Below are 12,015 nucleotides of genomic sequence, written 5' to 3'. Positions count from 1 at the left end.
TTTTGTATACAGTCATATTCAATGAAAATAAAGTTAATTATAGATTAGTATTGTGATTTGTTATACCAATTGTTCATACACACATACTTGGATTTGAAGTAAAAAAAACAGAAAACATAAACATAAACATAGACTTTGCAATGGGAAGACGGAAGATTGATATTCAACCTATCACCGAAGATAGAAACAGAACCGTAACTTTCATCAAGAGAAAAGCTGGTCTATTCAAGAAAGCTCACGAATTATCTGTGCTTTGTCAAGCCGAAGTGTCATTAATCATATTGGGGGCCAATAACACATTCTACGAATATTCATCTGTTGAAGTGGATGACTTGATGAAATATTACAACGATGATGAATCGTTAAGGCATGTCATTAAACATCCTTCCGATTATGGAGATTTTAAACAAAGAAAATTCGTCACTTTGAATAAAAATGTTAGAAGAAGAAATTACGCAAAGAAGAATACTAGATTTGTTGCCGCTTCTGTTTCAAATTTAAAGAGCACTGATGTTAAAATTAAAAGAAAGAATAATGAAATTGAAAATACAGATTCTGATATTCATAATCCTGCTAAGAGACCAAGATTATATATTGAAGAAACTAGTACAGTGGCTCCAGTATCACCGCATAGTACAACTAGTCTACCTGATACTAGCACATCATCATCAACTACTCAAAATAATATACGTCCTGCATTAACTTTTCTGCCACCAAATTTACCTCATATCAATGCTATTCGCTCCTTCAATAAATATCCAACTGATAACGGTTCATTAAAGAATGATACCACCACCACTAACAATAATATTCCTCAGACTCTACAACCTCATAGACACTCAGCAACACCACCCTTCATACAAAGAAGCGTAACATCATCGAATAAAACTACTCCTCCATCTTCAGTGGTAGACACCTTACCGACCTTGAAGTTCAACCCAATGGTACCTCAACAACCAATATACACAAACGGATTGACTGCAGGCATTGCCGCAGCAGGTGTTGCCCCAACAGGTTATGCTCCACCACCAGTTCAACATTTACCTGTTACATCTCCTATGCCTCATCAAGTTTCTGTTGGTTACCCACAGAGAGTATTACCTTACACAACGAATCAACAGTTTTTACAACCAATGCCAGCAGGTACTTTACAAAGACATAATTTAAGTGATCCTAATGTCAATCCAGCAATGCAAATTGACACTGCTCATGGTTGGTATCAAGCTGGAACTACACCACTTTCCGGTGTTGGTGGTGCGGTACCAATCTACATGACTGCATCAGGTCCAATGTATCAAGCAGAATACCATCGATTGCAAGCATATCCACAAACATTAGCTATGGGACCCTCTCCCATAGACACTAATATGGTTGCACCGGATAAAAGATATTTGCCTCCTACACCGACATCCTTTGATAGGATCGTCTTACCTAGTGTAAGAAGACCAAATAGTACATCTTCAACAACGATTCCTACCACAAGTAGCGCTAATATGAATCATGAACAGTTTCATCCATCTCCAAAGTCACAAGTTGCAGTGAGTGTAGAGACTGAAAAAGTATAACATATTGCAATAAGAATCGAACATAGTCATGGGTAATGTCACATTTATAAAAACTAAAAAAAAATACATAAAATTATCTACATTAGTATATAAAAAATAATGAAAAAAAGCTCAAATAATTATCCAATTATACATAAATCAAATATATATATACTTATATGGAATTGAGCATACCCATATTACTGGTTTATGGCTTATTTCATTATAAAATATGCTTAATGTTTTTATTAGTGTGAGGAATCGGATTTTAAGTCAAATATATACTTTCTGTGACTTTTAACATCCGTACCTCAGGATAACACCCACACACCATTTTGTATTTTAAAACAATATTGATTATTTTTTTATTTTCGGATTATTTTTTAAAACTACTTTTTGTTTTTTGAATTTGAAATTTTCAAATTTAAATTTCATACTATAGCAGTTGACCGACAGAAGACGCGTTTAGAGCTAACGGGAAGAAGCTCAGTTGCTATCCTCTGCGAAAATGTTTCATAGTTGGTGCCAGTCCAACGAACGGTTCGCCTCAGGTTTCAGAGGGCACACTAAGTAACTGCAATTCGCTAACAAATGTAGACGTTAATTCTGAAATTTGTATACTAAGTAAGATATACATTAAAATAAAGCTTAAATAAATAGATAACAAATCTCATTATATACTACTTATCACAAAAGATCGTTAAGATAATTGCGAAATCATGAAGGTATGTGGAGAGATATTTAGTGGACGAATTTTTCGATATGTTCTAGTTTAATAGAAGGATGTTATGAATTGAGATATAATTGAATATGATATAATGACATTAAGTGAAGTATGCTAGCATTTAAAACATACAATGGAAAAGAATGAACTATAACTGATCTGAGTAAGATATTCAAGAAAACAAAATTTATACATGAACCACTGCAATATAGTAATAGTACCAGAACAAGACTTTTTGGACTGAATAATTTCAACTATTGATTTGTTGAAAAGCCATTTCGTAATCAAAAATATGAAGAAACGGTAATCAAATACTTATAAATATATGATATTATAATACAATTAAAACATTCATGAGAAATAACATAGACATTCGAATAATCAAATCCCCATATTTTGAAATATTATAAATGTCCTAATTACTAACAGTATATATTTTATTTTTTAACAGTTGAACATTTCCTACCCAGTTAATGGTACTCAAAAGACCTACGAAATCGATGATGAACACAGAATTCGTGTCTTCTTCGACAAGAGAATCGGTCAAGAAGTTGAAGGTGAATCCGTCGGTGACGAATTCAAGGGTTACACTTTCAAGATTTCCGGTGGTAACGATAAGCAAGGTTTCCCAATGAAGCAAGGTGTTCTACTACCAACTAGAATCAAGTTGCTTCTAACCAAGGGTGTCTCTTGTTACAGACCAAGACGTTCTGGTGAAAGAAAGAGAAAGTCTGTTAGAGGTTCCATTGTTGGTCCAGATCTAGCTGTCCTATCTCTAGTCATTGTCAAGAAGGGTGAACAAGAACTAGAAGGTATCACTGACTCCACTGTCCCAAAGAGATTAGGTCCAAAGAGAGCTAACAAGATCAGAAAGTTCTTCGGTCTAACCAAGGAAGATGATGTCCGTGACTTCGTTATTAGAAGAGAAGTCACCAAGGGTGAAAAGACCTACACCAAGGCTCCAAAGATCCAAAGACTAGTCACTCCACAAAGACTACAAAGAAAGAGAAACCAAAAGGCTCTAAAGATCAAGAACGCTCAAGCTCAAAGAGAAGCTGCCGCTGAGTACGCTCAACTATTGGCTAAGAGACTATCTGAAAAGAAGGCTGAAAAGGCTGAAATCAGAAAGAGAAGAGCTTCTTCCCTAAAGGCTTAAGTTTCGTTGTAGAAATCATACATATCTCTCTACCTCATACTTCTTTATTTTGTATAATTTGGCATAGCCTAATAAATCTTAAACTTTTGATTATTATGTTTTATTATTATTATTATTTTTTGTTATAGATAATTGTATATAAGTTTATAACTCATTATTTGCTCAAATATGTTTGACCTTGTTTTGCCAGGTTCCACTATACCTGATAATGTAAAAGATGGAGACTAATGAAATGATATTACATAACCCAAGGACAGTGAAGGACATTCCAATCCCAAGCATTTCAGTGAACTTGATAATAACAGCAGAGCTAATTGTAGCTGCTACATTTCTAAAAAAACTACTCAATGCCACAGCTCCGGCAGCTCTACGTGATAATAATTCTGTTAAGTAAGTCATAGTGGTGTTACTACACCACGTCAAACCAAAGGCATTTAGTGCAGAAAATACCAGAACAACAACCAATGGATAATGTTTATGAATGGCCCATCCATATCCAACACAACCTAAAGTGTTGATTAAAATACCAGGATATTGCAATACAAGTCTTAACTCAAGTGGATATTGCTTACCTTCGTGTTTCCGTAACCATATCTTTCTCAAATAATCCGAAAGGTGTCCACCTGTTTGTGAACCCAACACCATTGACACACCTGGACAAACATAACAGGCTCCAATCTGAAGAATAGACATATTGTAATTTTCCTTCAGATAATGAGATAAAGTGACGCTGAACGCATAATAATTAGCAAAAAGTAAAGCTGTTGCTATTGATGTTAAAGTAACTGGTAGGACCAATAAGAGTTTCCAATATAGTTTTAAATTAAACCTTGGTGGACTTGGATATAACTCTCTAAAATCAACACAATCAGTGGCTGGTGTGAACTTACCGATATCTGCGAAGAACTTCCATTTCTTTGTTTGTGGGTTAACAACTGGATTTGAATCATCTGCTGATTGAATATCGTTAATTCCTCTAAAATTCTTCCAACCTGGGTCACCATTCCCAATTTTGCATCTTAATGTTTCAGGTAAAACAATAATAACCATTATCAAAGCGACACCTCCCATTATTGAGGTAAATCCAAACAGCCACCTCCAATGTTCACCATGCATTAGAATAAGACCTGCAATTATTGGTGCTACAATTGGACCGAGATTTGGTCCTAACATAAAATAGGCAATTGCTTTACCACGATGAGTTGGTTTTGTTAAATCAGTAACAGTACCTGCCCCCAGACTCATCACAGAACTAGAACCAAAAGCCTGTGCAACTCTTAAAATATATAACGAGACGATATCTGCTGGCATCGCAGCTAGTAGAACATTAACAACAACCATTATAAGAAGAGATATTATATATAATATTTTTCTTCCACCAACATCAGCAAAGGCACCCCAGAAGAGGGGGCCAATAGCAAATACACCCATGAACACTGAAACAGTGCTGTTTATAATGGTAGTAGACACCTTAAATTCTTGCTGTAACAAGGGCAATGCTGGTATATAAATATTGCCAGACATTGGCCCAAGAAATCCAATGAATATAACAATAAAGAAAATGGTGAAAACTTGCCACTTTGTAAAACAACTGTAAGGAATTTCATGTAGCGATAGCGTATCATCCAACTCAACTGTTGAATCTTTCACTGGTGATTTATCTTGTGCAACATTAAATGGAAACTCAGCCAATGTATGATCTATATTGGATTGTTTTGTTACATCTTTTTCAATATCTGTGCTTAGGTTATTGTTCAACATATCTTCCTGTGATGCTTCTACCGATCTAAAAGAATCGTAACTTGAGCTTGATTGCATAATAATAGGCTGGGGCTCATTTTTTGAAGGTCCAGTATGGAATAACATATTGAATTGCATATTTTCCAAACAAATTCTTTTATAGATATATATATTTATGTCCCATGAACTTAATTGTAGGAACTTACTTTGTTTGACCTTTTATGTCTTAAAATTGTCACTGTTATTTTGTTTGTGACGCTAATTTCTTGTTTAAGACATTTTGTCGATTATTTTTTTTAAACAAGTGAAATAGTCGAAGACAGCAAAAAACATAAATTTATAAATTTACGACAAATATGTTTTATATATGACGTATTTATGCTATATATATTATGACATCTAGTCATTATTTATATGTAATGTCTATTCTTTGTTGATACTGCCAACTAGAATACTACTAAATAGTATATTACTACATATAGATGATAAATTTTTATTCAAATTAATACATTTTAAATATCTTTAACAATTTTAAGACTTCAGCGTTTGTTAAATAGTAATGACGTGAGTTCTTTTATCTAAACGACTAATAAAATATTAATGTTGTGAATTAAGTGTATGGAACTGCCAATATCATAATCATACACTTTTGCAATTTTCCAACAAACGCGTAACAACTTTTATAAATAAATATGTTATCAGATATCAAAATATTTTGAGAATTTATTAAAGGTAAATAATATACAATAAAGTTTAAGACGATGGAATAACTATCAGTATGTGACTCCCATATCTCTTAAAAATACTTATTTGGTTAATGGTATTACTAATTGCTATCCTCTTATACATAAGGGAGGAACAATAGTACTTGGGCTTGTTTTTTTTAAACCAGAAATGATGAAAATGCACATGTAAAAAATAACTTTTGGGAGTAAAATGTAAAACATATTCCGATTAACGGAAATCAGTCTTACCGTTACCACGCTTACCACTGAATAAATGCTTTGGTAGAGATGCTGTTTCATGTCTATCAGCTTCACCAGCTCTAGCATTTCTATTTCTTTCTCTTCTTTGCAATTTAGCCATTCTTTCAGCCTTAGATCTTTGGAAACCGTCAGCAACACCATCCAATAATCTATCGGATTGTTTTAATTTACCACCATTAGCATTGGTTGCAGAAGCAGCTTCAGAACCACCAAAGACGACATCAGCACCAGATTCGACAAATCTGTTCTTGCCGGCTTGTACTCTTTGCTTATCTTGCAAAGTAGATAAATCGTGTCCCAAAGTAGACATGTGCTTTTCCATATCGCCGAAGGATTTAGATAATTTGGAACGAGGCATAATAGCTTTGTTCTTAAGAGATTTTCTATTTCTAGCTTCTTTGATCATTCTCTTTTGTCTATCTCTGATCCAGTCAGCCTTTTCTCTAATGTCATCAAGCTCTTCCCCTTCGAAACCATCAAAGTTCTCCTCATCATCTGAATTATAGAAACCTTCAGATTCCAGTTTTTCTTCTTCTTCCTCTAAAGCTTGTAATTTAGAAGCGATTTCTGGGTCCAAGAAATCATAGACGTTCTTACCATCCAAAATTTCTGGCATGACATCATTCTTCCATTCATCATCATCCAATAGATATTTGTCCTTCAAGTTAACATTAAACACACCAGCACCACCATTTTCAGCTTCAATATCTCTAGCCAACATTCTTCTCTCTGGATCTTCAGCATCATATTTTCTCAATTGTTTAAATTGATCTGGAATATATGGTTCTCTCTTTACATCGTCTCTAGCTTGAGGTTGAGATACATGAATCTTATTCAAGACATTGTTGATTCTAGCTTGAGATTTCAATTTATTTTCAATTCTAGAGGCCAATAATTTTTCACAAGCTTGGTTTCTTACATCCATAACATTTTCTTCTAATTGACATGAAGTAGCCATCACTTCAACACCTGGAGTGTCTCTAATGGTTTGTAATAATTGGGAACGTTCTTCGTCCAAATCTTCTGGAGCAATGATATCAGTCTTGTTAATAACAACCATAACAGATTTGTTAGCAAACAATGGCTTGATAGAGTGGAATAGTTTAACTTGGGCTTCAATAGTGAAACCACATTGTTCTGAAAGATCCATAAAGTATAAAACACAAGATCTTAAATGAGCAATGGCGTAAATGGATTGCATTTCAATATTGTTCATCTCTTCAGTTGGTCTATCCAAAATACCTGGAGTATCAATAGCTTGGAAACGTAGATACTTGTAATCAAAATGACCGACATATAGGGATTTGGTAGTGAAAGCATAAGGTTGAACTTCGACATCAGCTTTGGTGATACATCTTAAGAAAGAGGACTTACCAACATTAGGGTAACCACAGATCAATAGAGTTCTGGTATTTGGATCAATAGATGGCAATCTACCTAAATGTTGACGGACTTGTTCTAGATAGTTCAAAGGATCTTTCAATTTCTTTACGATGGTAGCCATTCTACCAAGTGCAGCTCTCTTCAATTGTTTACATTGGAAAAGAGATTGACCAAACTTCAACAATCTAACATAATCTCTAGCGACTTGTTCGACCAGGGACTTAGCACGAGAAATGGCAGCAAGAGAGATCTTATAATGATTCTTTTCATATAAAGTATCCATCAAATCTCTGTGGAAAGGATGAACATCATTAATATTTGGGAAACCTTTCAATAAATCATCGAATTTTTCAACAAAACCTTCACCAGTGAATCTAACTTTACGCATGTAGAAAGCTCTAATTCTGGTAATATTGAAACCAGGTCTAATGACAGTAGGAGTCTTTCTCTGGGTTCTGTTAAGAACAATGTCCAGCAAATCGTTAGCAGGTGGGACTGTTGGGATATCTTTCCAGGATAGTTGCATTTTGGTCTTCTTCTTCTTCTTGATAAAATGAACACTTGTTAGTTTGCTTCTACCTATAAAAAATAAATGGAGTAAGTTATACAAATACAAGATAAGTAACCTGAAATAAAGCAAACAAGTTTTTAGTAGTATTCAGTAAATATGTTCTAATAATTATCGTTATACCAGTAGATGATGGCCCCAAAATGAAATAATCAAAAAAAAAAAAAATTTCATGCGATGAGATGAGCTTCTATTTCGCTCCACTCTGCGAAGAGGAAAAATTTTCGTTTTAAATTTTTTCTTATTTTCTTTGTGTCCGAAGTTGGTCACTGAGCACGGTTAATCGCTGCACGTGACTACAACGTGATATTTAGGTGTAAATTATGTCAACGATTTACTTACGCTCATTGAACTGTGATGGGGGGCACTCTCGTATTAAATTAGCATACTGAATTACTTTATGCAACATGAGGAAGTTCAATTCATTATAAATGAACAAGTCTAGATATATCCATTCTCTAACTATACAAATAACTCCGGGACTGCTCTGCACAGAATATCTCTTTCTTTGTCTGTTTGTCTTCCAATAAGAGTGAAATATATGCAATATTTTCTAATTGATATTTTCTGCCGTGAATGATTCGGACGAACAACCAATCACCCCAAAAAAAGGGAAACCTTTACCGGCAAGAAACAGAAAGATAAAGAGAGAGTGGATATGGCTGCCTGGAAGAGATGATGAGCTAGATCAATACACATTTCTATTAGGGTATATATTGATTTGATTTAGAATAAAAGTAAAGGAATAAAGATTTTAAACATATCGTACATACATATCAGTTTTGTAGGAGAGACGGAACGTATACATATATTATATGCTAAATCAAATTTTTTGTATCTATTTCTCAAATTGTAAATAAGAACCTTTTAAAAAGATAGAACGAGCAAAAAACTTTGTATTAAAGATGTCACAAAAGAATATACCCAGTAATAATAATAATAGTAGTCATAAAGCTACCCAAAAACCTGAGAGCGACGATAAAGAAGAAAAGAACGCTGAACTTCCTGCTAATACTATAACTTATTCAAGAAATACCGGCACTTTTTCCATTAATGATAATGATGATGATCCACAATCAATGCAGGACCTTTATGGTCATGATGACGACGATGAAGATCTAGCTCTTGATTTACCATCCAATATACATGGATTATCTAGACGTAAGCTGAACAATAATAATAAAAAACATCGTGCTATACCATCATCGCAAGAACGTCTAGTTTCATCACAATTAAGTCAATGGAATTATAATAATAATAGGTCGAAATTAAATTCTTCCATAGCGACATTAAGGAATCTGTTACAACAAATTAATGAAGAAAATTCAACGAGGCCCGTTCAGGTAGATATATCTCAAGATTTACAAGTATTACAAATTAACTTAAGAATGGATGGCCATTATAATAATAACTCTAACGGTAAAAATGATTTTAAATTAGATAATGATGCAATGGCTACATTATTACATAATCAGATAGAAAAATCAATTGAGCATTTAGCTTCCTTACAACATAGAGTTGATGATGTATCGTCAAAAGTGTTTATAACCGGTGATTTAAATACAGGAAAATCATCATTTTGCAACAACCTATTAAGAAGGCAATTATTGCCAGAAGATCAATTACCTTGCACTAATGTATTTTGTGAAATATTGGAAGCACGTGAAAATGAAGGTATTGAAGAAGTACATGCCATACCAAATAGTTTAGCTTCAACAGTCAAAGAATGTGCTGATCAATATGATATTAAAAACCATATGACGTATGAAATACATACATTAATGGAATTGGATGAACTAGTAATGCAAAATGATAAATACGCATTATTAAAGATTTATATTAAGGATGATAAAAGACCCACAGAGAAGAGTCTATTACGTAATGGGACTGTGGACATCTCCTTGATAGATTCTCCCGGTTTGAATATGGATTCAGTACAAACATCGGAAGTTATGGCTCGTCAAGAAGAGATTGATTTGGTGATATTTGTAGTCAATGCAGAGAATCAATTAACTCTTTCTGCAAAAGAATTTATTTCACTTGCTTCTAGAGAGAAAAAATTAATGTTCTTTGTAGTGAAAAAATTCGATAGAATTAAAGATAAAGAGAGATGTAAAAAGTTGATACTAGAACAAATAAAGGATTTATCACCCGAAACATATAAGAGATCTAAAGAATTTGTCCATTTCATATCTGAACCTGAATTAGAAAACGGTAACTCACCAAACCCAGATGATAACGGAGATAGTGACGATAATGATAGTGACGACATCAATATAGATCCCGATTTTGAGAATTTAGAAAATTCTTTACGTAATTTTGTGTTGAAAAGAAGGTCCCAATCAAAACTATTACCTGCTAAAACTTATTTATGCAAAGTTCTCTCGGATATTGGCAAAATTTCCAATAATAACTTATCAATATATCGAAATGAGGAGAACATGATCAAAGAAGAATTATTATACCTAACAGAGACTGTAGATACGATCAAAAGACGTTATAGAGGCGTCACACAATCCATAGATAAATTATCCGAAGAAACTGTCACTGAGACATACGATTTTACAAAGAATCATATAATGAATTGTTTGTCTATTGATTGCCAAGATTTACCACAATACCCAGGTATTTCACGTCTTTACGATTTTGTATTTCAAACTGAACATTATTTTCAGGATCAAATTAAAAGTAGTACTGTAGCAAGTGAACTTCATGCCAGATATACCACCAAAACAGTCGTTGAACAAATTTACTCTACTGGCAGAGATGAGTTGGGTGATGAATTTATGTCAAATAGAATATTTGATGTTGGATTAATGTTTAGTCTAAGCACTCATCAAATATCTAAAAACTTCTCTGTTCCATTAACCTTTTCTGATCTATACGCTCCATCTTTGGATGGGTTAATTGAGTACCTATCGTGGGCATTATTTAGTCCGATGAAAATATCTTGGCACAAGAAACCTGCTGAGATCGAAAAACAAAACAAAACTGAGGATAATAAGAGCATCACCACTGTAGGATCTGTCCTAGGTCTTGGAAATTATCCATTAAGTCAATATTGGAAGAGACCCTCTTTGTTATTTACTTCCAAATTACCTGCACTAGCAATCTATTCCTTTGGTGGTTCAAAAATTGCAACTACAGTAATATTCAATGGACTAAGTGCATTTTCATGGAAATCCTTAGGTCAAATTGCAGGTTCTGTTGTAATTGCAGGTTCATTACTTGGAATGGCATATATAGTTTACGATATTCCAAGAGCCTTACCTCAAAATTTGTTAATAAAGTACAAAGAACATTTGATCCAGATGGATTACATCCATACAAATGCCAGACGTATTAGCAACGAAGTCCAAGAAGTATTAAAGACTCCAACGAGAGAAATAATGAAGACATGTGAATTAGAAGTCGACAAGAAACAAGGAAAGAAACATGAACTGGAAAGAAAACAAGAGAACAACACAATATCTATCAAATTCTTCACTGAGATTTTACAGAGGACTACTTCCGAAAGAAACATAGTTGACAGCATCAACCTTGAAGTTGACTAAATATGCTATTGAAAACAATTCATCCTTCTACAAGGACATAAAAGTATATATGTATAATATATATATTTCAATGACAAACGATACATTAAAGGTTGTAATCACATTGTAAACTAGATTTAAAGCTGAACCGATGGAATACGATGAAACATTAACACAAACAATGAGAGAAACCTTTGAAAAGTTTTATCATTCGTTATTCCGGATTCTGTCAGTTATAACCGAGACCGAAATCTAATTATTATTCTCGCGTTCTCTCAGTGAACTCTCCGTACAAAATAAGTATAAAAGTAAATAAAATTCGGAAGTCGCGCAATGAGGGACGGTTTATTTTCAATTAGATAAGCCATGAAGACAATGACA

General features: G+C 33.7%; 5 protein-coding genes across 5 annotated transcripts; 3 read left to right on the top strand and 2 right to left on the bottom strand.

Annotated features, from left to right (window-relative positions):
- Positions 1-140: 140 nt before the first annotated feature.
- On the top strand, positions 141-1,565 carry SMP1 (Smp1p; the record flags this gene model as incomplete). Its single annotated transcript, XM_041549584.1, has 1 exon — positions 141-1,565. One exon carries the CDS (start codon positions 141-143, stop codon positions 1,563-1,565), a length of 1,425 nt encoding a protein of 474 aa, XP_041405518.1.
- A 698-nt stretch (positions 1,566-2,263) lies between these two features.
- Positions 2,264-3,424, top strand: RPS6B (40S ribosomal protein eS6; the record flags this gene model as incomplete). The annotated part of the gene is made up of 2 exons (XM_041549583.1): positions 2,264-2,269; positions 2,720-3,424. The coding sequence occupies 2 exons, from the start codon at positions 2,264-2,266 to the stop codon at positions 3,422-3,424; spliced, it is 711 nt and encodes a 236-aa protein (XP_041405517.1).
- Positions 3,425-3,586: 162 nt separating this feature from the next.
- Positions 3,587-5,302, bottom strand: DTR1 (Dtr1p; the record flags this gene model as incomplete). Its single annotated transcript, XM_041549582.1, has 1 exon — positions 3,587-5,302. The coding sequence occupies one exon, from the start codon at positions 5,300-5,302 to the stop codon at positions 3,587-3,589; it is 1,716 nt and encodes a 571-aa protein (XP_041405516.1).
- An 816-nt stretch (positions 5,303-6,118) lies between these two features.
- Positions 6,119-8,059, bottom strand: NOG1 (putative GTPase NOG1; the record flags this gene model as incomplete). Its single annotated transcript, XM_041549581.1, has 1 exon — positions 6,119-8,059. One exon carries the CDS (start codon positions 8,057-8,059, stop codon positions 6,119-6,121), a length of 1,941 nt encoding a protein of 646 aa, XP_041405515.1.
- A 947-nt stretch (positions 8,060-9,006) lies between these two features.
- On the top strand, positions 9,007-11,655 carry FZO1 (mitofusin; the record flags this gene model as incomplete). The annotated part of the gene is made up of 1 exon (XM_041549580.1): positions 9,007-11,655. One exon carries the CDS (start codon positions 9,007-9,009, stop codon positions 11,653-11,655), a length of 2,649 nt encoding a protein of 882 aa, XP_041405514.1.
- Positions 11,656-12,015: the final 360 nt, after the last annotated feature.

This window comes from Maudiozyma barnettii (assembly GCF_903064755.1).
Source record: "Maudiozyma barnettii strain CLIB 1767 genome assembly, contig: KABA2_03, whole genome shotgun sequence".
Taxonomy (NCBI): Eukaryota; Fungi; Ascomycota; class Saccharomycetes; order Saccharomycetales; family Saccharomycetaceae; genus Maudiozyma; species Maudiozyma barnettii.
Note: the sequence above shows the minus strand (reverse complement) of the source record. Positions and strands in the feature narration are given on the sequence as shown.